Source organism: Pectinophora gossypiella, chromosome 7, assembly GCF_024362695.1.
Source record: "Pectinophora gossypiella chromosome 7, ilPecGoss1.1, whole genome shotgun sequence".
Taxonomy (NCBI): Eukaryota; Metazoa; Arthropoda; class Insecta; order Lepidoptera; family Gelechiidae; genus Pectinophora; species Pectinophora gossypiella.
The window spans coordinates 6,848,485-6,874,598 of record NC_065410.1 but is presented as its reverse complement, the minus strand read 5'-3'; the positions used below and the strand labels follow the sequence as shown (position 1 = coordinate 6,874,598).

Here is a 26,114-nt window from a genome sequence, read left to right as displayed (position 1 = left end):
ATCTTACTCAATTTTAACATACGCCGGACAGCTTAATGCCCAGTAGCGCAGTAGACACATTTGTCTACATGTCACGCGCATTTCTCTTGTTTTACATACAATGAATTTGAATTGTATTCAAATATATAGGTGTACGAATGTAATCATAGAATTCGTATTCCATGTATGTACGGAGACAGACGTGTCTCTTGGTAACGTACCTACTATAGGAAGTCATGTCATGATCTTACCAATAAACCTAGTAATATTATTATGTACAGTAACTACGACGCATACTTCAGCAAACTGATTCAAAACTTCTTAATATAATTTGATATAGATTACGTAGGTACTCGAAGTGTATAAGGGTAGAGGTTAAATTTTACAGAATATTATTGCTTAATAAAGCGAAAAAATATTTTTATATATTTAAACTTATAATTATAGGAAGACCGTGTGAGAACGCGAGAAAGCGAGTTTGTAGAATCTGTACCGCTCAACGCTCCTTCGCGTCAGTGGGAACGTTACCTTATGGCTTCAACATTCGCGGCTTTTCATTTCAGCGTTAATCCTTTCACATGAGTTGAATGAGAAGCGGGTATAAGTACGTGATTAGTATGCTTTCTTTAAAAAGTCGAACTCGCGCACCAATGATTCCTCTGCCACCTTACAATATTAGGTATTTATGTACCGAAATAATATTTAATTCTAGTTAGTAAACACTTATAGAACCTAATTAATAGTTTTAATGAAAAGTTCCCCAATTTTTAGTGAAGGGCAAACTAAATAGTGGATGTTGTCCCACATATCGTAGAGTTTAAAATTTAATATTTATTGTTTTAGTATTTAGTGCCCTTCGAAGGACGACATCATCTTACTTTTCCGGACAAGTAGGTGATTCCAGCCTGCAATGTCCTTAACATACAAAGGACAGTCTCATCAGACAATGTCCCCAACGGAATCGAACCCCAATCTCCAGATCAAGAGCCCAACGCTCTAACCACAAGACCACGGAAGCTGTTAGTCCCGGCTATTAGCCGTAAAACAGCTCCACCAACCCGCATTAGAGCAGCGAAGTGGAGTATGCTCCATGTTTACGTAGTATTGAACCCGTTACAGCTACAGGTTGGTGGAGAAACGTTCTAAGCTGAGTCAAGTTCGTTTGCTAATTAGTGTCAACCGGGAATCGACCTGCAAATCGACCAACTAGAAATTAAACCTAGGTACTCTTTTAGAAGCAACGCTAAGATGATTATTTGATGCAAGACGTGTTCATAACATTTGATGTGGTCAGCCCTATCGTAATAGGAAGCGGATATGCCGTTATACCAGCCCACCAATAATAAATCTATTTACAATGTTCGTCGGATTACAACACGCACTGCATGTTTATCTCGTATGCACTGACGCTTTCATGCGCGTTCTGTTTGTTTAATCTGCGTCTGCAGGTATTCGTACACTTCCTTAGCGTATTTTTGTATGTTTACTTAAGAAATATTACGAAAATACTTTATTTGGTTCTCTGTACCAAATATTGTGGGGATGGGATACCAAAAGTTTCATGAATTTTCCGATAAGAAATTCTACTTGATATCAACTCAGAATCTAGGTCTGAATCATCCCCCTAAGTATTCGTTACTATGTCTCTAACACCCTGTATATTCTTGTACACTTTGTAGCAGCTCTTTACATGTTTACTTAAGTAAAATTACGAAACTGTTCTAGTTAACGGCCCTGGCTGAAAGTTTTAAACCCTTTTAAGCGTTCGCTTTTAACAGCTTATTCTTTAGAAAAAATGTAAAAAATAGCTCTGAATATGCTGTGAGCTTACGCGATGAGGATATGTTGTTGGCTAAGGCAAGAGCAATTTGCATAGATTTTCTAGTGAGCGGATCTCCCTAGCTTACCCGAGAGGGTGTTAAGTACTATAATAGACAAATTATGTAAGTTTTATTCTTCTTTATTCTGAATTTGACTTGCAATCGCTTTTAAAAGAACAAATAATTTACTCATTTTTAGTTTAGGATTTGCTTCAGAATGCTTTAAAATAATATCTGCGATTAAATTCAGTCATAGTAATAATTCATAGTTGTATTCTAAAGACTAGTTAGTCTTTTCAATTTTCTTTTTTAATTCATAGTTGTATTCTAAAGACTAGTTAGTCTTTATGAATTATTACAACCATACCTACATAGATAAGGCGTATAGGTAACCACCGTCGCTCTCTGCGTTGGTAAACCAAACATTGGTTGCCAGTGAATAGATTTGATGCTGTATCTCTGTGTTTCGATATGCAATCTCGGAATATTCAATTTTCTGTGAAGACGTGAAAGAGGTATTGCCTCATACATGTTATACCTGTTTTCATTCAGATAGGAAGTAAAGACACGAAATGCGTTCAAATGTTTATTAACTCGGACATGTCGTAAAAGTCTACTAAGGAATTATAAGTACAATACGTTACAATAGCTTATTGGCACCATCCTATAGCTCACAGGCACGGCTTAAATATCTGTGGCTAAAGCATGAAACAAACAGTAATAAGTACTACCACGGAATATAAGAAAGAGTTCGGAAAGGCCCTATCGAGCATTTTATATGAGAACCGCTATCGCCTGTTCAACCCCACTTTATTTTACTACTACACCTACAAACAGATAACTACGATAGCTCTAAGAACTGTTTCTCAAATTCCATAGGCACTTTACTGGCAATGTATATTTTATAAGATAGGCTGCGATTGTATGTCATATTTTTTTTGTAAGACAATGCATACAAAAGTATTTTTTTTTTAATAAATAGCCGATCATACTAAGGTTTTTTTTTAATCTCCTTGCATGATAGTCGATATTTGTATTTTCCCTGCAAGTTATAATGCAACTTTTAATATACTATCGCAGAGCTCCGTGTGTGTCGTAAAGTTTGCGGTCGAGTGGAGTGCAAAGTTGAAGTATTAAGTGATGACTATTTGCTCATACTTGCATGACACGCGTTTCGCGCTCACTTGGCCCATTAGATAGTATTATTTGTTATTCTATAGTCTTTAATTTATAAAGTAAATCGGAGTAAGGGAGATCGCGCGCGGACTGTTTCTCTCGCTTGCACGCACAGGATAGGCAGCAAACGGTAATAACGAGATTTCTGTATGGAGTGTCCCGGCTGTGATAATTTGTCCATTATGTTAGACATGGCTATTACCATATTATACAATGTGTTACGTAGGTAAAAAATGTGTGACGTACCTATGGTAAAATAATCAAATCAAATACGCTTTATTGCACAGAACTTATTAACAATCAGACATAACACATGAATTTAGTTTCGACGGCCCTATTGCACTATATAAAAAATACTAACGAATCCAGTATATTAATAATCCAATACTGTTAGTAATGCACTTACCATTATATAAAAATACAAAATATGCGCCTGCTAGTATTTGTTTAACAGAAGTACCTATGTATTATGATTATGTGTATTGTATTCGTTATAGTACGTATGAAATAATCAATGTCGTTGTTTCAAAACTTTAACCGTTTTATCTTTTTACTGTCATGTAACCGTTTATTTAATTAACACAGCTTTAATTGCATTTATTCTACATAAATATTTATTCTGTGACAAAACACACAAGATAATTGATATCGTTCAGTTCAATTCACATTAAAATTATTTGTTTGGTTCAAATAAAGAAGATAGGTAAAATATAATTATTTATGTTAAATATTGTCTAATGGTAGATCTTTGCAAAAACTTCAGGTCAATTAATGCATGTTATAACAAGGTTCCAAATTTCAATATGGAATATTCCACAAAGACTCAGGTACATCTCCGAGAAATGATTTGTAATTACCAACTCATATGCTTATTACGTTATGTTGGTAGTAGTGACTCTACCCACCCACCGACTATGTATATAATAAGTGCTATACAATGCATACATCTACATATACTTATAATAAATCTGTAGAGAGGTCAATTCTGTACATTAAATATATTTTCAAAATAACTATCAGGGGGTGATAAGTGATCGATACTGATGCCAAAAATGCAATCAGTAAAATTTTTGTCTGTCTGTCTGTCTATCTGTCTGTCTGTCTGTCTGTCTGTCTGTTTGTATGTTCCTTATAGAAACAAAAACTACTGGACGGATTTTAATGAAACTTGGTACAATTATTCTTCATATTCCTGGGCAGGTTATAGTATACTTTTCATCACGCTAAAATCAATAGGAGCAGAGTAGTGAAGGGAAATTTTGGGAAAACGGGAGAAGTTACTCCATTTTTTAAGCTTCCGTCGCATGAGCAGCCTTAATGGTTAAAGTTATATAGAAATCATGTATGACGGAAATATCTAAATATATAAAAGGAGAAACTGACTGACTGAATGACTGACATATCAACGCACAGCCTAAACGGCTAAACGTAGGCACTTGAAATTAGGAAGGGACGTAGCTTAGGTACCGTAGAGGTGCACTAAGAAAGGAATTCTCGAAATTCCCTCGGGAACAGGAATTAGCGGGAAAACCCTTTTGTATAAAAAATTCTAAACCGCTTAAGTTAGACGCTTGAATTTTGGCATGCAGGTACCATAGTTAACTTAAAGCTTAGTTGCAACTGGATATTGCAAAATTCCAACGGGAACGGGAGTTAGCGGGAAAAAAACATTTGTATGATAAAATCTAAACCGCGTAAGATAGATGTTTTCAATCTAGCATGCATGCTGCGAATAAAAGCATGCATGCATACCTTAGTAAATATAAATTTTTGTTATGGCTGTATTTTGAAAAATGGGAATTGGCGGGTAAAAAAAATTTTATGAAAAAATCTAAACTGCATAAGTTAGAGGCTTGAAATTTGACATCTCTCTCTCTCTCTATTTAAGAGCTGCGCTCTTGTCGGTGGAGTAACCGCCATTCCTCTCTTCTTCCCGCCAAAACCTTCACCTCCCGATACGACACGACCTGCACCTTCTCTTTTATTTTTGAAATTTGACATGCATAAGTATATTATATACCTTAGTGAATGCAAAGTTAAAAATTTCCCTGGGATCGGGAAGCGAGTTAGAGGCTTGAAATTTATAGCTCGCGGTAGTGGCAACCAAGAAACGTCGCGGCCGCGGCGGCGTTTGTGGGGCGGCGACAGAGTGGCGAGGCGCGGAGGGGGGCAGATACCCGAGTGAGCAACTGGAACGCGGCAGACGCGTGAGGGCAGACGTCGTTGATGGTCGTGTCAAATATTGAATTTTGCGGGCGAACTTTTCACTATTCTTGGATGGTTCAAATCTTTCGTAGGTAATTTTCTGTTGAATTTTCCAGGCGGACGTTTCACGGTGTATTTCTGTTGTAATTTTTTAATTTTGTTTAAATTTTCGAAACTGATCGTATTTTCCTAAAATATCAAACCAAATCATAAACTAATAATCTAGAAATTAATAACAATTCATTATTTAACTGAGCTACTTATACTGTAACCTCATTTAAAAATAATAAAATTAAGCATTTTTTAACCTTTCTCCCACACACACAAAGATCTTTCTTTTATAACACGCCACGCGGACGGAGTCGCGGGCAAAAGCTAGTTATACATATAACAGTACGGATAAGTCTCGATATAAGTATCGATTTATTTATTTATCTATATAAACTTATTTATACACTAGCTTTTGCCCGCGACTCCGTCCGCGTGGCGTGTTATAAAAGAAAGATCTTTGTGTGTGTGGGAGAAAGGTTAAAAAAGGGTATCATTTAAGCTATCACCAATTTAATTAGTTTTGTGTTTCTTAAATAATAGGGTTTGTCCTCAAAATAGTAGATCTGTCACCAAAATGTAGTCACCAAACAATGCAAAATCAGTTCCACAATAAATCACCTAAAATCCTGAGATATAAGGTCTAGTACCAAATAAATGTTTTTGTATGTATTATAATAGGTGTGTCCTAATAAGTATTTAAACAAACTAATTTAAAGAGATTACCAATAAATCATATTATGTTACTAGAAAATTGCATTAAGTTCAAATAAAAAATTAGGGTTGTCATCATCGTTTCAACCAAAAGATTCTGCTACTTAACTAGACTCCCAAGGTTCTAAATTTCCACTGGTAGTATAAATTATATTTAGCAGAGTAGTAAATAAAACAATTAAAGTCAATATAATCAATATTTATTGTTTAAAATAATTACCACTGAACAATCAGCGCTGGTTTAAAATGGCTGGCTTATGGCACGCCGCGCGCGTCGCGCATCGTGTGATCGAACCTCGTTACCTACTACCCATCGTTGAGGCCGGATTAGTCAATTTTTAAAGCGCGCCAATTTGTCTCCGCCCCTTTGATCATTTTTTCATTAAAATTATAAATTGATGTATTAAATTGGTAACGAATACTATTAATTTAATATCTGAACGAAATAAAATGTTACTACTGTATTGGTGACAAAATATCAAATAAAAAGGAGTCGCAGTCAGGGATCGATAATCGATTTATTTGGTGACAGATCTACCATTCTGAGCACAGAGTTATTATTTAAGTAACAAAACTGTTATTATAAGAACGAAGTTTATATTCATGTAATGCAATATAATTTTATTGGTTATCGATCTCTTATTTTACACATATATTGGCCCCGATTCCTGCAGACATCTCTTAATTTTACTTTAAGTTATACCTGTCATTTTCTTATCCGCCGAAAAGGAAAGGGACGGATGATTGACAGCTCTTAATTTTAGGAAGAATGAGTAAATAAATGAATAACCCGGGCGAATTTTTAGACGGCTGTTTTAGATTTGTGCTTAAAATTGACGTTTGTTCCATAAATTTTATGCTTGTCGATTACCCGTCCCTTTCCTTTTCGGCGGATAAGAAAATGACAGATATAACCTAAAATAAAATTAGATAGTATTTACAGGAATTAGCACCATTAACATTAATTTGATAATTCATACCTGGGAACAATTTTTGTTTATCTGAGAACGAAAATATTTCGTGGCGATAGATCTATTTATTAGGTGATACATCTTGATGACAAATATAAATTTTGGTGATAGAAAATATAGTCCCCGTTAAAAAATGCTTAATTTTATTATTTTTAAATGAGGTTACAGTATAAGTATCTCAGTTAAATAATGAATTGTTATTAATTTCTAGATTATTAGTTTATGATTTGGTTTGATATTTTAGGAAAATACGATCAGTTTCGAAAATTTAAACAAAATTTAAAAATTACAACAGAAATACGCCGTGAAACGTCCGCCTGGAAAATTCAACAGAAAACTACCTACGAAAGATTTGAACCATCCAAGAATAGTAAAAAGTTCGCCCGCAAAATTCAATATTTGACACGACCATCAACGACGTCTGCCCTCACGCGTATGCCGCGTTCCGGTTGCTCACTCGGGTATCTGAATCCCCCCCCCCCCCCTCCCTCCGCGCCTCGCCACTCTGTCACCGCCCCACGAACGCCGCCGCGGCCGCGACGTTTCTTGGTTGCCACTACCGCGAGCTATAAATTTCAAGCCTCTAACTCGCTTCCCGTTCCCAGGGAAATTTTTAACTTTGCATTCACTAAGGTATATAATATATGCATGTCAAATTTCAAGCATCTAACTTATGCAGTTTAGATTTTTTCATACAATTTTTTTTACCCGCCAATTCCCATTTTTCAAAATACAGCCATAACTTAAATATATATTTACTAAGGTGCATGCTTTTATTCGTAGCATGCATGCTAAATTGAAAACATCTATCTTACGCGGTTTAGATTTTATCATACAAATGTTTTTTCCCGCTAACTCCCGTTCCCGTGGGAATTTTGCAATATCCAGTTGCAACTGAGCTTTAACTATGGTACCTGCATGCCAAATTTCAAGCGTCTAACTTAAGCGGTTTAGAATTTTTATACAAAAGGGTTTTCCCGCTAATTCCTGTTCCCGTGGAAATTTCGAGAATTCCTTTCTTAGTGCACCTCTACGGTACCTAAGCTACGTCCCTTCCTAATTTCAAGTGCCTACGTTTAGCCGTTTAGGCTGTGCGTTGATATGTCAGTCATTCAGTCAGTCAGTTTCTCCTTATATATATTAAGATATTTCCGTCATACATGATTTCTATGCAACTTTAACCATTAAGGCTGCTCACGCGAAGGAAGTTTAAAAAATGGAGTAACTTCTCCCGTTTTCCCAAAATTTCCCTTCACTACTCTGCTCCTCTTGATTGTAGCGTGATGAAAAGTATACTATAACCTGCCCAGGAGTATGAAGAATAATTGTACCAAGTTTCATTAAAATCCGTCCAGTAGTTTTTGTTTCTATAAGGAACATACAGACAGACAGACAGACAGACAAAAATTTTACTGATTGCATTTAGTATCGATCACTAATAGATCCCTAATAGTTATTTTGAAAATATATTTAATGTACAGAATTGACCTCTCTACAGTTTTATTATAAGTATAGACAAAACTACGTTTTCAATTTTCAATCTCAAATCAATAGGTAAAACATAATTTCCACTCTTAATTATAACACCAGACTCATTTTTTACTAGGCAGTTAACGCATGAGGAAAAAAGCTTATTTACTCAAGAAAATAAGCGCCCTTTGACCCAAAACGTGTCGACTTTGCGCCTTCTTACAGCAAAATAGGAAAGGATCCTCTTAGATCTACGCCAACAAAAGCGCGATTTCCGACTTACATACCTGTAAATATTACACAGCTACTATGCAGCTAATTTCAAATGGTTTTGTTACTATTTTGTAAAAGTCACGTACTTAGTATCAACACGTACCGCGCACATGTTCCTGTGCCATTTATTTGGTTTTATGACGAAAGTTTCACAAGGGGTGCAAGTAAGTAACTCTGAGGTGTGTTTCCGGGCGCTGTTCTGACAGACTGCTGAACGAAGTTCCACCGCTTTTCGTTTGTTTACAATGGAAGACCGTGTTACAGACAGAAACTTCGTACTAAGGAAGTACAGCCAAAAATCAACAAAAACACAGACACTTTCGTCTGTAAACCATGTCAAGGTAGGCGACATAATCTCTAAGTCATCACAATATAATCTATAGCCACTTTCGACAAGTGTATCTACTTACTAAAGATAAATAAGGAGAACTATTTATGGACAATGATGATAGTTTATGACATAATCAAGTATGACCTTTCATCGAATTCCACGACACGCTCGGGGTGACAAGAATTATTTAAGCCTAATTTTTCTTTTTGTACAGCGAACGAATTTCTATCCATATCACCATATCACATACAACAAACATTTATCATATAAGACATACCACCTATTCTTGTCTGTATAAACTTTACATGCCCTAGAATTTTTTTTTAATAACTGTTTCACATAATTACGCAAAAGCGACAAGGTATTTAAAAACAAGATCATATTTTCAGAAATTACAAGCGTAACCTCTAAAATTAACCTACAATCGATTCGGAACTTCAATGATTGTCTTATTCACACGTACGAAGTGTAATTTTCTTTCTAGAAAAAATGTTGTTCTACTTTTATTTGAGGTTACTTCCAAACTATGTTCTTAAGGCCTTCTTAGAATTGTTAGTTATAGCAACGGGAAAATAACAAATACCAGGAAAATATTATAGGAATGAATAGAACAGTTGTTTACCTAGTTAAAACTTATATTAACTTTTATGTTTGTATTTTGCCAAAAGAAAACATTGTAAGAGCACGAACATTTTCACAGTAAGTACATAATATTTTCTCATTACACTGAGCACACAAAGAATCTGGAATAATAGAAGGTGGTGAAAATCTAATTCTAACAAAAATAATGCAAAATGTAGGTATTGCCTTTTTGTTAGCCCGTGGGCTTGCTCAGAGATTCACTGAGGCTAGAGGGTGGCCACAATTTTGCATTCCACACGGAGGAAGCAGCGCAAACAGAATCCCTCATTTCGCCTTTTCCTTCCTTTCAGCCCTCGCCGCACTCGGTAAACGGTTTTAACCTCGCCGTGCCGGTGGCTCGACACAACACTGCGTTCACGCTCCCTCGTGATACGCTTTTTATTTGTGCCCATGTTATGGGTACGCCTGAAAAAGGTCTTTTTGCATGTCATTTACCGAACAATATTCTGAGCGGACCGAAATAAAATGGGTCCGTTCCCGTGACGACACACCTATTATAACGGGTGAACCGAGGCGATGACAGACGTCTGTGTTACTATCGCTACCTATGTATGTGTGGGACGTTAGTATGCCTTAGATCATTATAATTTAATGACCCAGTGATTGCCGAATTAATGTCCAGGTCCATAGTATTAACATAGCATTTGCGAATCCAGCGACTACGAACCTCACAGAGCATAGACATCATTATTATAGACAGCGCATCACTAAATACAAAAATAAATTGAATTTACATTGCATTGTATGCATCACACACGAATTGCAGACTTAATTTTAGTGCGACACAGGAATTGTAACTGTTTCTAAAATTATAATTTGTTTAGGTACCTACTCAAGTACACGAACCATAAAAATGCGTTTTAATACTTTTAGCCTCACTAATGGTGTGAATTATTCGTAGTGGACGTTCCATTGTAATTTTGTACAACATTTACCAAATTAAAATGAATAAAATAATACTTTCTACAAATAGTAAAGGTATTTATAAAGTAGCTTTTCAGTATATTTTTAATCCGTCAGACGTAATATAACAAACAACATTATATACAATGTAACCTACGACAAATCGATGGTTTAGGTTTAATATTAGGTGTGTACCTCAAGTTGTCATACGCTTCAACACAGACGGTCTTAGTTCTCTATTCGTTGTCCATCGACTAGACCTCATCTCTTTGTGTCACTTGTAATACGTAGGTATTCATCAGCGTTTCAAATGCGCAAACAATCGCAAACCTAATCGGTAGGTTATTTTTATTCGACTGTGGCAAAGCCAAAAAGAGGGTTATGTGTTTGACCGCTATGTATGTATGTGTGTGTATATGCACGTCTGTTCCCACTTAACTTCTAAATCACCTGTTAGAATTTAACAAATGAAGTGTCATTAAAAGGGTCTTGATTCTCCGATGGTTATAGGCTATGTGACGTCACGTATTAAATGTAATGTGGCAATTGGCATCCTCTAGAGGACGTAAACTGAGGACGAAAAAGTTTCTTTTCTCAGTGGTTGTTTTGGGTATCAAAATGAAAGGAATTTGCTGGACTCGATAATTATAATGAATTGATAACTTAACTGCTCAGTCATGAAATGATAGATTTGATTTCTGAATCTTGTATAAATCACATATTGGAAGTACGTTATTTTATAATAAGACCCCAAAGTACCTAATATAAATAAAAATACAAGCATAAAAACTAAAACTCGACTGCGGAAAAATCTCGCTCTCAAAAGCATGAAACAAGAATCGTGAATGTGAAGTGAATTTTTTCATAGTCTATATTTTTTTCAGATGCATTGAAATTCTAACAAAAAACTAATAAGCCCACATACATCAAAGTCACGCTTATATCCCGCCGAGGTAAGCAGAGACTATGAAATTGCATTTACTTCGATCCTGGCACACTTCTCTTGCTTCCTTTACATTGATCAATCGTTTCATACGCACGCCGGTTCAGAGTAGATAGTACTATTAGCATAATAACCTAATTTAGTACAATAAATTAAATATACTTAGTAGTTATATTTTTAGGCACTTTAAAAGCACGAAGTACGGTAAATCTTAACTTAAACGACAGATTAAAAGGCAAATCACGTATAATTCTAATATATACGACTAGGTGATTCGACACACCTCGAATGTAGATAATCTTAATGTGATGTCGAAACACGCAAAACGCAAATCGTTCTGAAGGGGAGCTAATTGTCAATTTTCATTATGTAATCTAAATTTGGGGTAGAGAAGTAGATGAAACTTGCACTTGTGCCTGTATGGCGATCAACTCACACTCAACACCTACCAGCAGCTCTTAAAATTAAGCATGCAATATTATGCAGCGTATATTACGTCTTCTAGCCACAGACCTCCGCACATCAATGCGAGGAAGTGCGGAATACTCTATTCTTTATGTACAGATAGATAGATAGTCTCTGAATTCGCCAATAGAAGGACAGATTTTCACTCTGCAACCAATGATTTTCATTACCTATTTAATCTTCCAACTAGTTCAATCATATATTTTTTCGGTAAACAGATTGTTGGCATCCCCAACAAAATTATATTTCATATTTAATTATATATTTGCCTTTCTTCTTCTTCTAAAATCTGCATAACAAAGGTGTATCGTGTGTTAAACTTTAAAATATAAAAAATCAATAACATTGTCCAGCTGTATTATTCATCGCATCGCCAACACCTAGATGCCCACATAGATAATACTCAGGTTTAGGTCATACGAAATCTTTTTTAAGGTGAGCTTATGTATTTACACAAGTGTTTAACCAGAATTCTGAACCTCGCTAACAAAAAACATTTATTTACTTATTTATTTTACTTAAGGAAAAATAGAAAGAAAAACACATTAGAGCGACACTGTACAAAAGGTTACCTACAACAAAACCACAAATCTTTTAAGCTTTTTGTTTTACCAGTAGATTAGGTGCTACGTGGAGGAGCTCGGTGGCGCAGCGGTTAACGCGCTCAGTCTGCGATTGTTGAAGTAAAGCAACTTTCGCAAAAGGCCGGTCATAGGATGGGTGACCACAAAAAAAAAAAAAAAAAGTTTTCATCTCGAGCTCCTCCGTGCTTCGGAAGGCACGTTAAGCCGTTGGTCCCGGCTGCATTAGCAGTCGTTAATAACCATCAATCCGCACTGGGCCCGCGTGATGGTTTAAGGCCCGATCTCCCTATCCATCCATAGGGGAGGCCCGTGCCCCAGCAGTGGGGACGTTAATGGGCTGATGATGAGGTGCTACGCCACATTTAGTATCATTATCGCCTATGAAATATATCACGTTTGTCTCTGAAAGGGTAGTATTTCATAGCAAAATATGTCTAGTATATTGTATACTTACGTCCACTCCTCGCCAGCTATATTTAAATCCCATGTAATAGGGAACAAGCCCCACCCCACATGATATAAATTTCTATGATCCAAACATGATTTATAACTCAAAATCGAATTCAGTGGTTTAGAGCCCAAGCTAAAAAAAATATTTATTGTATATTTATAGATGTCGAGTATATAATTGTGTGCAAGCATGGTGGGTTGGCAGGACCTCTAGCTGAGCCTCTACATTGGCTTGTGCGTTAGGAATTTCAGAAGTGAAACCCTGTTTTGAAGTCTGTTGTCCAAAATCAGCGGATATAATTACAAAAGTACAAAACAAATCACGTGTTCGGCCAGAAGGATTAGTACGCGTGTCACCCGTTGCCCTGACCCGTACAGACTGAAGTATGAGGCGAGGGGCTACCTCTGCTAGCGGTGCGCTAGCGCTGTGTCAGCACCTACATACATAATGGCCCCGATTCCTGCAGACGCCATATAATTTTATTTTAAGTTATACCTGTCATTTTCTTATCCGTTGAAATAGAAAGGCTTTAAGCGATAAGGCCACCATTTGCCATGTATTTAGTTAAGAATCTTTTTGTAATTATTTCTTTTTTATTTTGGTGCAATAAAGTGTATGTAACGGGACGGCTAATCGACAGGCATAAAATTTATGGAATACACGTCCGTTTTAAGCAGAAATCTAAAACAACCGGCTAAAAATTTTACATCAAAATTAAATAGACAGCACGTCAAACGGACTGCATACCAGCGATATGCCTATTTTATTCGCACGGATTTTTCATTCATTTTAAAATTAACTTGTTGACAATCATCCGTTCCTTTCCTTTTCGGCGGATAAGAAAAATACGGGTATAACTTAAAATAAAATTAGGAGGTGTCTGCAGGAATCGGGGCCAGTATACGTACAAGTCCATACAACTTATACGTCCGCTGTATTGCAACGGCCTTTCCTATTCATTTGGAGCATTCGCGACTTTATAGAGAGGTCAAGCTATTCAAGACTTTTCTAGCCGCTTGAAAGCACTCGACTTCTATGGACATTATAGGAATTAAGCTATTATTCAAGCCTAGCAGGCTACTAAATAATCAACCTAAGTACCGAACGACTGTCCGCGACCAAAGTTATTTGTTTAACTGAATTGATCATCCCCGATCAGAAAACAAGCACCACCAGAGACTAATAAATAGATTTATGTCAAAGTCATAAATAACTATCCAATAGGCTTCGCTGACTGGCTTGTACGCATATATTATTCATCGAAATCAAAGTAAACGTTAATGGATGGTGTCGGTGTAAGTCAATAGTTTATTAAATGTCAGTAGTTTCATATAATCCGCACGGAAGGATCCGCATATTTTATTTTACATGAAACTCAACAACCGCAAAATTAACAATTATTTTCATTAAAACATTTATATTATTTCTCTTTTTACTCTTAGTAAGCGTGATCAAAAATGTTCTATTTACGAAATTTTGAATTAACAACGGCAAAAAATATAATATTAATACCACACCGATACACTGATTATTTTTATAGATTATGTACTAATCTTCAAATGTATTCATATATATATTCATATAAGATCACGCCTATTTACCATGAGGGTAGGCAGAGACCACGGAATTCCACTTACTACGACCCTGACCTTTCTTTAACATGTCCTGGATCTGTTTCTAATATTATATACACACACACATATATATTTATATGGAACAGGATAAAGAATTTTTTCTACTCGGTCCAGCAAAATGTTTATAAAATTTAAATTTTTCAAATATATATATATATATATTTGAAATATTTGGATTTTTGAAATGTTCGAATTTGCCCCTTGAAGACTGCAACTCTAAAAATTTTGCTGGATCGAGTAGAAAAACTTCTTTATCCTGTTCCAAGTAAATACCAGCTTAAAGCATGTACTCAGTATCTCCTCCAAGTTCACAGCAGGATAACTGTCGTAGTTAAAAGTTTTAATTGGGAGCGGCGGATAGCTGCTAGCGCGTCTTAGCTTATGAGTTAATGTTTAGCTCGCATGTCAAGTTCTACCGTCTTATTACAAAAAAATAGTTTAGTTTTAAATCCGGACTAGTAACTCCCGGTCTGTGGTGGTAATGGTACGATAGTACTAACTTTGAAACTAGGATTACAACAACCCACCCTTATTACAAAACGTGGAACAATGAAAGACTAACTAGTCCGAATATAGTCCGTGGTTTAAATCGTCATTCATTGATTCATTCAGCATTCCATTCGCCGTTCCTTTTTACGAATTTAATAAAATGGTTTTACTGCTATTTTTTTCGTAAAATGTTTTATATTATGTTTGATTTGGTTTGTTAAACCGAATGAATGGCGCGGCGCACGTATTGTTCAAGACATTACTTGTCATGATTGTTTGTCACTCCGCCTGTGATTAGGTACCATTATTATATTATTATCAAATCATTTAAATAGAATACGAAGACCTATTAGAAACTTTCATGGAGATAATGGACCCACCCAAGAAAAAAAGGGTGAACGTTGGGGTACTTACAGAAGTTCTCTTTGTACCCCAACGTTAAATGCACCCAAACTGGACATATTTTTTACTTTTTACGTAAATAAATGTGAATAAGTGTTGATTCAATATTTCATTGTGATTACCTCGTGAAATTTCTCTATTGCATTTTACAGCGGTGGAGAAGAGCGTCAAGCTACCACATAACAACAATTGATTTTAAAAAAGGCAGCTGGAAATTATGATGGTCGCTTAACATTCTTACAATATAAGTAGATACGAAATAAAAAGCTACAATTAGCAATAGCTTTGCTAGAAAGGCAGATAATAATAACTATTTTTTTTATTTCTCAATAAAGTATTTTAGCAATAAAGTATGTTTTTTTGATATGTACCGAGGATCTAACAGAGTTCATCACCGAATAAATTAATTTGAATTGCCTGACAATTAATTTTACGTTTCACGTCTTATTCATACAAAGTGTGTTTCCCCTCACAGAGTATTTGAAATCTTCTCTGACGTGGGATCCGGAGAAGAACCTTTACCAGGAATAAGTCTTCCCATATGTCTATACAGCAATTGTCTCAAACAGTACAACAGTATTTTCGAATTTAAATAATCGAATTCATAATAATATTAAAAATAATGTACCATCTACTCTGAACCGGCGTGCGTATATGAAACGATTGATGAATGTGGAGGAAGCAAGAGAAGTGTGTCAGGATCGAAGCAAATGGAATTCAATAGTCTCTGCTTATTCCGGTGGGATATAGGCGTGAGTTTATGTATGTATTAAAATATATCATATCGATTTTATTTCTACTCCAGCGAGTAATCGATTTGTAGGTTATTTATGATTTATGACATAATAACACTGGTCGGAAAAGATGATTATGACGAGCTATTAGTTCGAAAAAGCTAAATAATTTGCAGATAATAAATGAAAGTGCGATAAGAGAACAGACAATATTCAGAAATAATAACAGTGTGTTTTCAGTCTTCCTGTAGGTGCGCAGAAAGAATTATCAGGTAAGTCGTATATTATTATTTTTTTTAATTATCAGTTATGCTTTATTTGTGTAATCCGAAGCAGAAATTTTATTACCAAATAGAACAACAGACAGTAAACAGTAAAACAGATACGTAGTCAAACAGACAGTAAAACTTGCAGTAGGTAATATCGCTGTGGTGACTCTATCAGGCTATCAGATGAAAATATCAACCCATTCAGGTGGACAGGGATGGCTGTAATATTCACAGCAATATTGTGCAGGACTGCACATGCTACAATATAGTCTTCCTGACAGTTTATGTCCACATACTAAATATAATCCTCCAACAACCTTTTACGTCCCTTCCACAGACCGAAGCATCTTTTTATTAGTTTCATAGCTGCTATTGTAATTTCCTTCCACTTTTCAATTTCCATAGCCAACGATGATCCTCGGATCAGAGTTATTCTTTGTTTTCTAATAACGTTGTTTTAGTCCATGGTTTTTCTTAGAACCTCGTTTTATAATACTCATTCAATTTAATAGTCCAGAATTAAACCTAGTGCCAAAACTGGTAATATATTTAGTCTGCGTTTTGTAATAAGGCGACTAGTATCTGTTGACATGACTAGCAAAATTTTTCAAGTTTGATGCCGAATTAGGTAGTATTTAAAAACAGAATAGGTTTTACAGCCACTTTTCGTTTCTGTTATTTAGTTTTCACAATATCGGCAATAATACTTAGTAATATTACAACATACGGTTTGTGGTTTAAAATAGGTGTAAGTTTTGAACTAAGAGTTCTTATTAAGAATTCTTAAGAGTTTTTATTAATTTGGTCTTATTTTTCATTCCTTTCGGTTTTAAGTAGGTAAATATAGAAGTCATAGATAGCTGTTTCATAGGTATCTATACTTATTAACAATAACCAAAAATACTAAACGAGAATTTGATTATATACTATAAAAACATCAACATGAAAGTTAAGGGTTGAAGTACGCAGATGGCGTGAATTGAACTTCTGTGATCCGAACTTAATGGAGTTTGCAGTTCACAACTGGGTAACTCCCTATCCGAACATGTTCCGAATTATTTGTGAGAGGTAACAATGTTTACCTTGCCTCCTTAAATAAAACAAACACCCTTTGGCTGCGTCGCGTTTTATAAGCATCACGAGTTACAAAATATAACTTCATGTAAATAAAAAACAATGGATTCTTATATCACTAAGTATCACTGGCAAGTAACGCGACCGATTTCGATAAGTTATTTTTTATTGTTCGTTTTTTGACGACTGATTGTAGATTTGCCGCAAATAGCATTAACTACTTGGCCGGAGAAAAGCGAAGCGCTGAGGGCCATTGTGTTCGTAAAGGTAAAAGATTTGTATGATAGAGCAAGAAACAAATTTTTTATCATGTGTTTTTTCAAAACTCTACCTCCAGCGTTTATAAACGTTAAAATCAATCACAACGTTAGTTCTTCATAAGAAGAAAATGACGTGGAAAATTGTCAATAAAGTGCAATGCAGTCTGCGTAGCGGAGATAACTTGGTATGAAGCTGGTTTGTAAACAGATGAACCAGAAGATTTTGTATAGGGAACGCAACGATAAAGCTAGAAAGAGCTTGTACGGGGTCACATTTCTATTCTTATAGGGTCGACGTCAAATTTCCGCTACACAAAGTATCGTAAGCTTAGTCAAACGAAAACATATGTTACTACCCGAGCTTCGCTACCCAGATTCTGAGGAAATCTGAGTTTTAATCACTAGGTATCCTATAGGAACCGCATGTTTAGCCGGAATGAAAAGAAACCTATTTTTGCCACAGCCTTGTCACTAACCAGCCTAACAAATGTAACAGCCTAAATACGTCCCAATGCTGGTCACAGGCCGGGGTATAGAGCATATTCCACGACGCTGCTCCACAGGTGTTATAAGGCTGATGGCCGGGACCTAACGGCTATTCGAGTTGGGTGGAAGTCCTGGGTTCGAATCCCGGTTGGGGACATAAAAATCACTTTGTGATTCCTAGTTTGGTTAGGACATTACAGGCTGATCATCTGATCGTCCGAAAGTAACATGATCCCTGCTTGGGAAGGCACGTTAAGCCGTTGGTCCCGATTACTACTTACAGATGTAAGTAAGTAGTCGTTACATGAGTCAGATTCTTTGGCGGCTCAATTATAACCCTGTAGCACATGATAGAAGAAGAAGACTGCAAAAATCAGGTCCAACAAAGTATTTTATTCTAATACCTAATTCTCTTTTTGTGTACTTTCTCGCATGTTTCCTGTCAATAAGAGACAGACTGGAACGGTTACAGATTCTGATCGGTTTAATTCAATTATCTACGAAGTTAGCCCAATCAAAAATGGAAATGTTTGCAACAAAACCCATCATTCATGTCCGGATTTATAAATAACCAGACAGGAAAACGTTGCATGGAAACTACTTAGTTACCAACAGAAACTCTTGGGGGAAAATCTAAGGTGTGTATGCCTTAGTTAGTATGTTAGGCTCGGACTCGCACTATATTTTTTTTTGACGTGACTTATTGTAGATTTGCCGCGGATGGCATTAACTACTTAGCCGGACAAATGGGGAGCGCTGAGGGCTCTCACCCGGTACAAAATTTAAGACAACAGGCCTGAGGGTACCCAGATGGGCGAGAACCTCGGCTCAGAGCGTCGTCTGAGAGGAAAAATATTTGAAAGAATTAATCAACTCTAGTGGGTCGATAGCGATAAGCGCTGAATGAGGGAAATCGTCGACAACGCCGGCGGGGTCGGTATCGGGGTTCTGAAGTGTTTGGTGTCGCGAGCTGATTGGCCGCCTCTATGGCTAGAGTAATCAGGTCGTCGGGATCGTATATTACGTCCTTCGAGATCGTATATTACATCCTTCGGACTAGCACAAGTTAGTAATATGTAGGGTAACACCTAATGGTGAGGTTTCAGAAAGGATTTGTCTCTCTAGCATTGTATTTTCTGGAGGCTTCACACCCTCTTACCGTTATTTAGTACACAAAGCGTTCTACTGTAAAATCCTATGTCTTATCCGAGGGTTTACAATATTTATGTACAAAGACGCATACAGAATAGTATTACTCTCTATTCTATGACACAGATTGCAGTTGATTGACTGCATTGACTGGTGACCGTACAACTTTTATGAGCATGTAATATACCTGACATTTGCGCAATTATTCATGGAAATATGAATGGTATTTACTAAAAGTGGTTCTCTTAAAATGTTCCTGCTAACCTGCGATTGCTACGATTAGCATTTCTATCCGACCACGTCAAACTACCAACGTTGTAGAGTGCAGCATCAACGTTCATATGAACATAAGTACATACAAAGCCACCGCAAACGTCAACGTCACCACAACAGCGTCTAACGGAAAAGCCGAGGTAAAATAATATAATATTATGTATCGCACGGTGTTCTGGCATCGCGACAAACACCACCGATAAACCACGTGAACACGTATATATTTACAAATAGGTGGATAAAACTGACATTAACGTTATAACTTTGACAGGTTTAATGTAGCCAACTCCAGATAGTGAACAATTCAGGAAACTGAAATATTAAACTTTGTTCGAACAAAAGTAGTTGTAAAATCCTATATATTTCATAGCTTCGTGTTCAGGTGTTAAGATTACAATCGAAAGGAAATAAAACATTGTAACAAAAAGCTTTGAAAGTTTAATTTATTTTGTTTCGTGATGATGAAAGCTATAAAAACCAAGAAACTGTTCTACCAAATAAGTTATTTATTGAGTTTTGCAACGGGGACGGCTTGCGCGATGTAGTGGTTAAAGCTTTCACGATGTGCAAGTCCTGGGTACGATTCTGGACATATCGAAAACAGTTCACGGGATGTGAAACTATTTTGATTAGGCACCTTGTACTTGCGTATCAATAACAACCCTGATACCACGGTTGGTGAAGTTGGTTATCGTCCTCACAACTCACACTACAGACAAAGGAGAATAGGAATGTACCTAACTATTAGTGAATAATACAGGCATTGTTTGAATATTTATGCTTTAATTGATGGATATAAAAAAATTACGTGCAATTTTGTCTGTAAATAAAATCGAAAGTTATTAAGAAAATCTAGAACATAAATTATATCCTAGCTGATTCAATATACCAAGTTTATGAAAACGGCACACAATTTAAAAAACTGTGGACATTCTATACTATAAACTTGAAAATTCTTAAACTAGCACAAGTAACCACTTAACAGGAAAAAGTTCCTAATTCTGATTTGATCTCGTCGTGGTTGTAAGTTTTATCCGTCATGCTTACAATCGATAAATAGAAATCGATTATATATATTACCATTGATATATATCGATATATTCTTATATATGTATCGATTATATTATCGGTGATAATCGATAGATGGTTGTTTTTCATTTTCGGACTCGACATAAGGTTGCTATAGAGACAGTAGCCCATACATTTATTTTTTTATTTATTAGTACTGCCGCATGGTTTATATTTACACATTCTCTTAACTTTTGTTATATAAGTTCTGATATAAATCACAATTAATTTCTAAAAAGGAACAAAAACAATTAAACATTAAATAACTTATAAGAAACATGTCAATCAAAGTTAGTTAACGTCATAAACTTTTCATGTATTTCATCTAGACAGTTCATAGAAATTATAATAAGTTCAAAAATGTACTTATTCTCATTGGGATTTTATTTTTCATTTCTAATAGATCACTAAGCACTAATGGGTGGAAATAGAATAGCTACAATGAGCTCTAGAGCTCAAAACCGTCTACCTAGATACGTAAGTACCTACGTAACGTAAAGTACACCTGACAACAAAAGCTCCACGTTATTTGCTGTTTGAACTGTTTTCTTAATTCAATTTCTACTCTTTTAATCAAAATCCGGTATCTCAAATAAATTACTTACTTATGATTTTAATTCTTTCAAACTCTCTTAGGTATAACATTTGACACGTCAGCTAGAGAGTTATATTCATCTTTGCACCTCGAGTACTTAGTAATTCATAACGAACGTTTCAGCGGTTCATACGTGACAGACAGATAAACTTTCGCATTAAAAATTTGATAGTCGTGTCGTAGCCTCACGGGCCAAGTTGGACGGCTCCGGGCGCGAATGGGTTAGCTGTTAGGCCAAACACCTCCATCAACCCTTAGTGTAGCAGCCCCTTAACACTACGCTAAACATGTAGGTATTACTTACAGTTGACGCTGAGATCGACAATCGCATCGAGCTGCTGCCCCTCTGGCATGGCGCGATTCTTGACGATACACCGGAAGGTGGCCCCATCATCCTCGCGAGCCGGAGTGAAGGTCAAGGTGGCCACTGACGGAATCTCCCTGGTCTTCCCATGCACCACTTCAGCGTCCAACGGGTACGTGGATCCCTCCCGTAACCATCTGCAGAAAATTTTACATGCATTACATCTTGAATTATTAAAATACTTCGCCAAGTTTTATAGGATTCAATGAAAGATATAATGGACTATAAAGCACAAATGATGTGTTTGTCACTAAAAAGCTGTCACAAAGAAGTTGTTAAAATTTTGATGCGTGACAAATAGGGTTGCCACACGTGGTTTGTTTATTTACTTTAATCAGGCGATAAGTCCCCCATTGTACTTATACCTTAACCTATAGAATTGTAATATATAACATCTTTAAAACTAAAATTTATTGGTTTCTACATTTTTATTGATTTTGCCACTTCGGTGTTGTATGTATAGAGGTGCGTCCCTATGACGCGGACAATGAACCAGTAGTCTCTGTCCCGGTTTGATAATTGAGAAGAGTTGTCGACAGTGAGCCGCTCCACTCTACTCCGGTAAAGTTTCTTTTTTTAATTCTTGCTTCAATCTGTTCCAAACGTCAAAGCATTCATTTGAACACCTAGCATTGTTGTCTATACTATTTGGCGCTTCTATCCTACCTATATCGAAATAGTATGCCTATCTAATAATACATGTATATTGCTTTTATAAATGCCTCTCAGTGATACTTGACTGTGGTAACATAACATAACATACAAAAAAGTCCAGATATTCAAGACTCAATAATAGGTACTACGCTGTATGTACAAAATATTCGAAAAGAAAATAAAAAAATATATCAGGTTAGGTAAGCGGACCCAGTGAAAAACGGTATAATACTAAGGGGATGAAGATGATTTCAGGCTCATTTATACTAGAATTATTGAACATTTATAAGTAAACAGTTTTTTTCTCAATTCTCGGCAAGTTTTCAATCATCGTTACGTGTCTAGACTGGACTTGATAGAAAATTGGAGACTCGACATTAACAGTATAATCTAAATAATATAATGACTTCGTTCTAAAAAAATAAAGCAATATCTATCCAAACTGGGACGAACAAACAGCGACAAAAAGTTATTAAGTACTTCATTATCAACGAACCTTGAAAGAAAATATTTAAATTACTTAAGTACCTATCTGAAATTATTATCTTAAGCTGTTCCCAATTTTACTACTTAGTATTCTTCCTAAATACATTTGAATGATTATTCTTAACTTATCTCCGCTTTGAAAGTCCACACAGATAAAAAATCGCACCGAGGGTTTTGCGACACGAAATAATTTGTGTAATGTGTTTTATTTACCAAAAGAACAGCGTTTTCTTTCTACCACTTGGTTGGTTTTTATTACGACTTATTCGGATATTTGCGACAATAACGCATGTTGTATTAATATTTACAGAGGCGACCTTTTACGGTTCGTAAAATGCAGTCCCTTGAAGGTAGAACAGACAGACAGGTACAGACACGATGTACGATGAAAAAGTATGAACAATTTTAATAAAATATTTGTTTATCTTTCCCATTTCGTATAAATTACAGAAATTTGTTTTACCAAACGTAAAGAAAGTAAACAATACGATTAAAATTAACGATGAGAAACTAGATGTTGAATACTAGAGATGTTGAATACACTATTTTCTTATGAATTACTGTAGATTCAAAACTTCAATGGGGCCCACATATTGTATCACTAGCGGGCAAGCTAAATTCAGCAGCAAGTTAATATATTTATGAAAATGTTATGTATGTACGTAAAAATGTATCTCTCCTTCCGAGAAACTGTGAAAGACAATTTATACTACAAGGATTAAAAATATAATTGCTATTCAAAATTCTAGATTAAGTAAATAAAATTCATCTGTGTTGGGGTTATGTAGGTATACGTTTTCACAATAAAATACCAGATAATAAGTATTTTGAATTTGTCAGAATATAAATTTAGAGCCCATGAGAAGCTTACTTTATGTAAAAAAGCTTATTGTATAATAAACGATAACCTAAATCATAAAAATGTCTGGTATTAAATGTGTTCCTCTAGGTATTATAACTTGTAATGTATACCTAATTAGCTACACTGCTGTTGCACTTTCTTGTTATTTCTTCTCCTCAGCCATAACACCTTGCGAAATGACGTAGATTTAATAATGTTAAATTGACCTTCAACAAGTTTATTTATGCATGATAATTACGTTGAATAAATGATTCTGATTTCTGATTACCAAATATTATAATCGAAAGAGAGAGATAACCCCTTCAGAAACACACAAGCAGACATAAATATTTATAACGAAGGTGGTTTAGAAAATATTCTAGTCTTTTGAAAACTGTAAGTAGGTATGTCTGAAGCCCTGAAGCATTCTAAACTGTTGGTGCTACCTGGTAACGGGTAATGGTGGTAACCATTACTACTTTCTAATAGAATATTCAATATTCAGTGAATAGGGCAATGCATGCAGTTGTTACTAGCCAATGTATCTCGCAAGATGCGAGAATGGCTGTTCACAATGCAGCACTTGTCTCTACGCTGAAGTACGGTAGTGAATGTTGGGTATGGCAAAAGAAAGAAGCATGAAAGTAGGATTACTGCCATAGAAATGAGGTCGTTGCGTAGCACCTGCGGTGTTAAATTGAGTGATAGAGTGAGAAACAGCGTGACAAGAAAGAGATGTAGTGTAAAAGACGATATAGTGACTAAGATTGAGGAGCGAATGTTAAGTTGATTTGGTTGGACACATAGAGTGGATAAAGGATAAGGATTCCGAAAGCAATATGTAAAGCGAAGGTTGGTGGTAGGGCTGGCAAAGGAGGACCTAGAAGGACGTACATTTACTAAATTGGAGATGTCCTTCGAAAAGGTACAGTACGATCTACTCTGAACCGGCGTGCGTGTATGAAACGATTGATGAAATTCCATAGTCTCTGTTTACCCGGTGGGAAATGGGCGTGAGTTTATGCATGTATGAATGTATTCCTTATTTCATTTTAATTGCCCTCAGTAGAAATAATGGCGAAGCTCCACAGTTACTCGTACTATCGTTGAATTCCCTATTACGACTCAATATAGGCACAAAACTGTTGCACAACGTTTTTTTCTATTTCCATTTGCCCAAATGGAAAGGCACGTGATGGATGCCCTAGGCAACTGCTTATTTTGCATCACTGTTATTCTATGCTTATGGGTAGGCAGAATTTCAACTCATTAGAAAATATCCTATACCCACCCTTCAATATACCATAAAATTTTTGTGGGGATGGTTTATTTAGGGCGATACATAAACAGCATGGATGGATGTAAGTAATCTTATGCGGAGCTGTGGATATACATATTTTATGTACCTAATATCTATTTTGTCTACCTGGCTCGACAGGGATAGGCCAGATATATGTATACCTATATTCCAAAAAACAAGAGATATATAAAGAATAATAGGAACACTTTCTTTCTGGCAATTTATTATTATTTAGCTGGAAAAGCGGCGGATACGTAAAGAATGGATATCTTCGAGAGAGTTTCCTTCCTTAATATTCAGCATTTGAATTTTAAATAAGTGACTTTCGTTAAATATCTTTTTTTCCCTAAGTTGCCTACTTTTAAATAATGGATAAAATAAACCTCATTCTGTTTTGAAGTCAGTTAATGAAATAAGTAACTATCTCTGAATAATAATTGTTTTCTTTTTTTAATTCTGTTTAGTCAAAAGTGATTTTATTTTAATTAGGTAAGACAGATAATGGATTGGTCCGATTCTAACGAAGAACGTGGTCCAGTGGTTGCGCGTTGGGCTCACGATCCGGAGGTCCCGGGTTCGAATCCCGGTGGAGACATATCACAAAAATCACTTTGTGATCCCTGGTTTGGTTAGGATATAACAGGCTGATCACCTGATTGTCCAAAAAGTAAGATGACCCGTACTTCGGAAGGCACGTTAAGCCGTTGGTCCCGGTTACTACTTACTGATGTAAGTAGCTAAGCTGTAAGTAAGTAGTCGTTACATGAGGCGTGTCCCCTGACACGCCTGCCCCTGCTTTTGGCGGCTCAATAATAATCCTGACACCAGGGTTGATGAGGTTGGTAATACACCTCACAACCCACACGATAAGACGAAGGTCCGATTCTGGCAGACAAAACTTTACAAATTAGTCTGGTCTAAAATAGCACCGTTCTTTACTTATATGCTTTTCTTTACCTCCAATTTCTATTACATACAGCGAGAAACATTACCTAGGTGGCAATTACAGAAAAATTTCAACAAGCACTCAAGGTACCCGTTTGATAATATCGTAGAGTAGT

At 36.0% G+C, this 26,114-nt stretch overlaps 1 protein-coding gene across 1 annotated transcript in view; it reads right to left on the bottom strand.

The window, feature by feature from the left end:
* The window catches only part of LOC126367990 (hemicentin-2), a 105,567-nt gene that overhangs the window by 27,915 nt on the left and 51,538 nt on the right, over window positions 1-26,114 (bottom strand). The window contains exon 4 of the mRNA XM_050011810.1: window positions 21,713-21,909. Coding sequence (XP_049867767.1) covers window positions 21,713-21,909 — 197 coding nt within the window. The remainder of the gene's footprint in view (window positions 1-21,712; window positions 21,910-26,114) is intronic.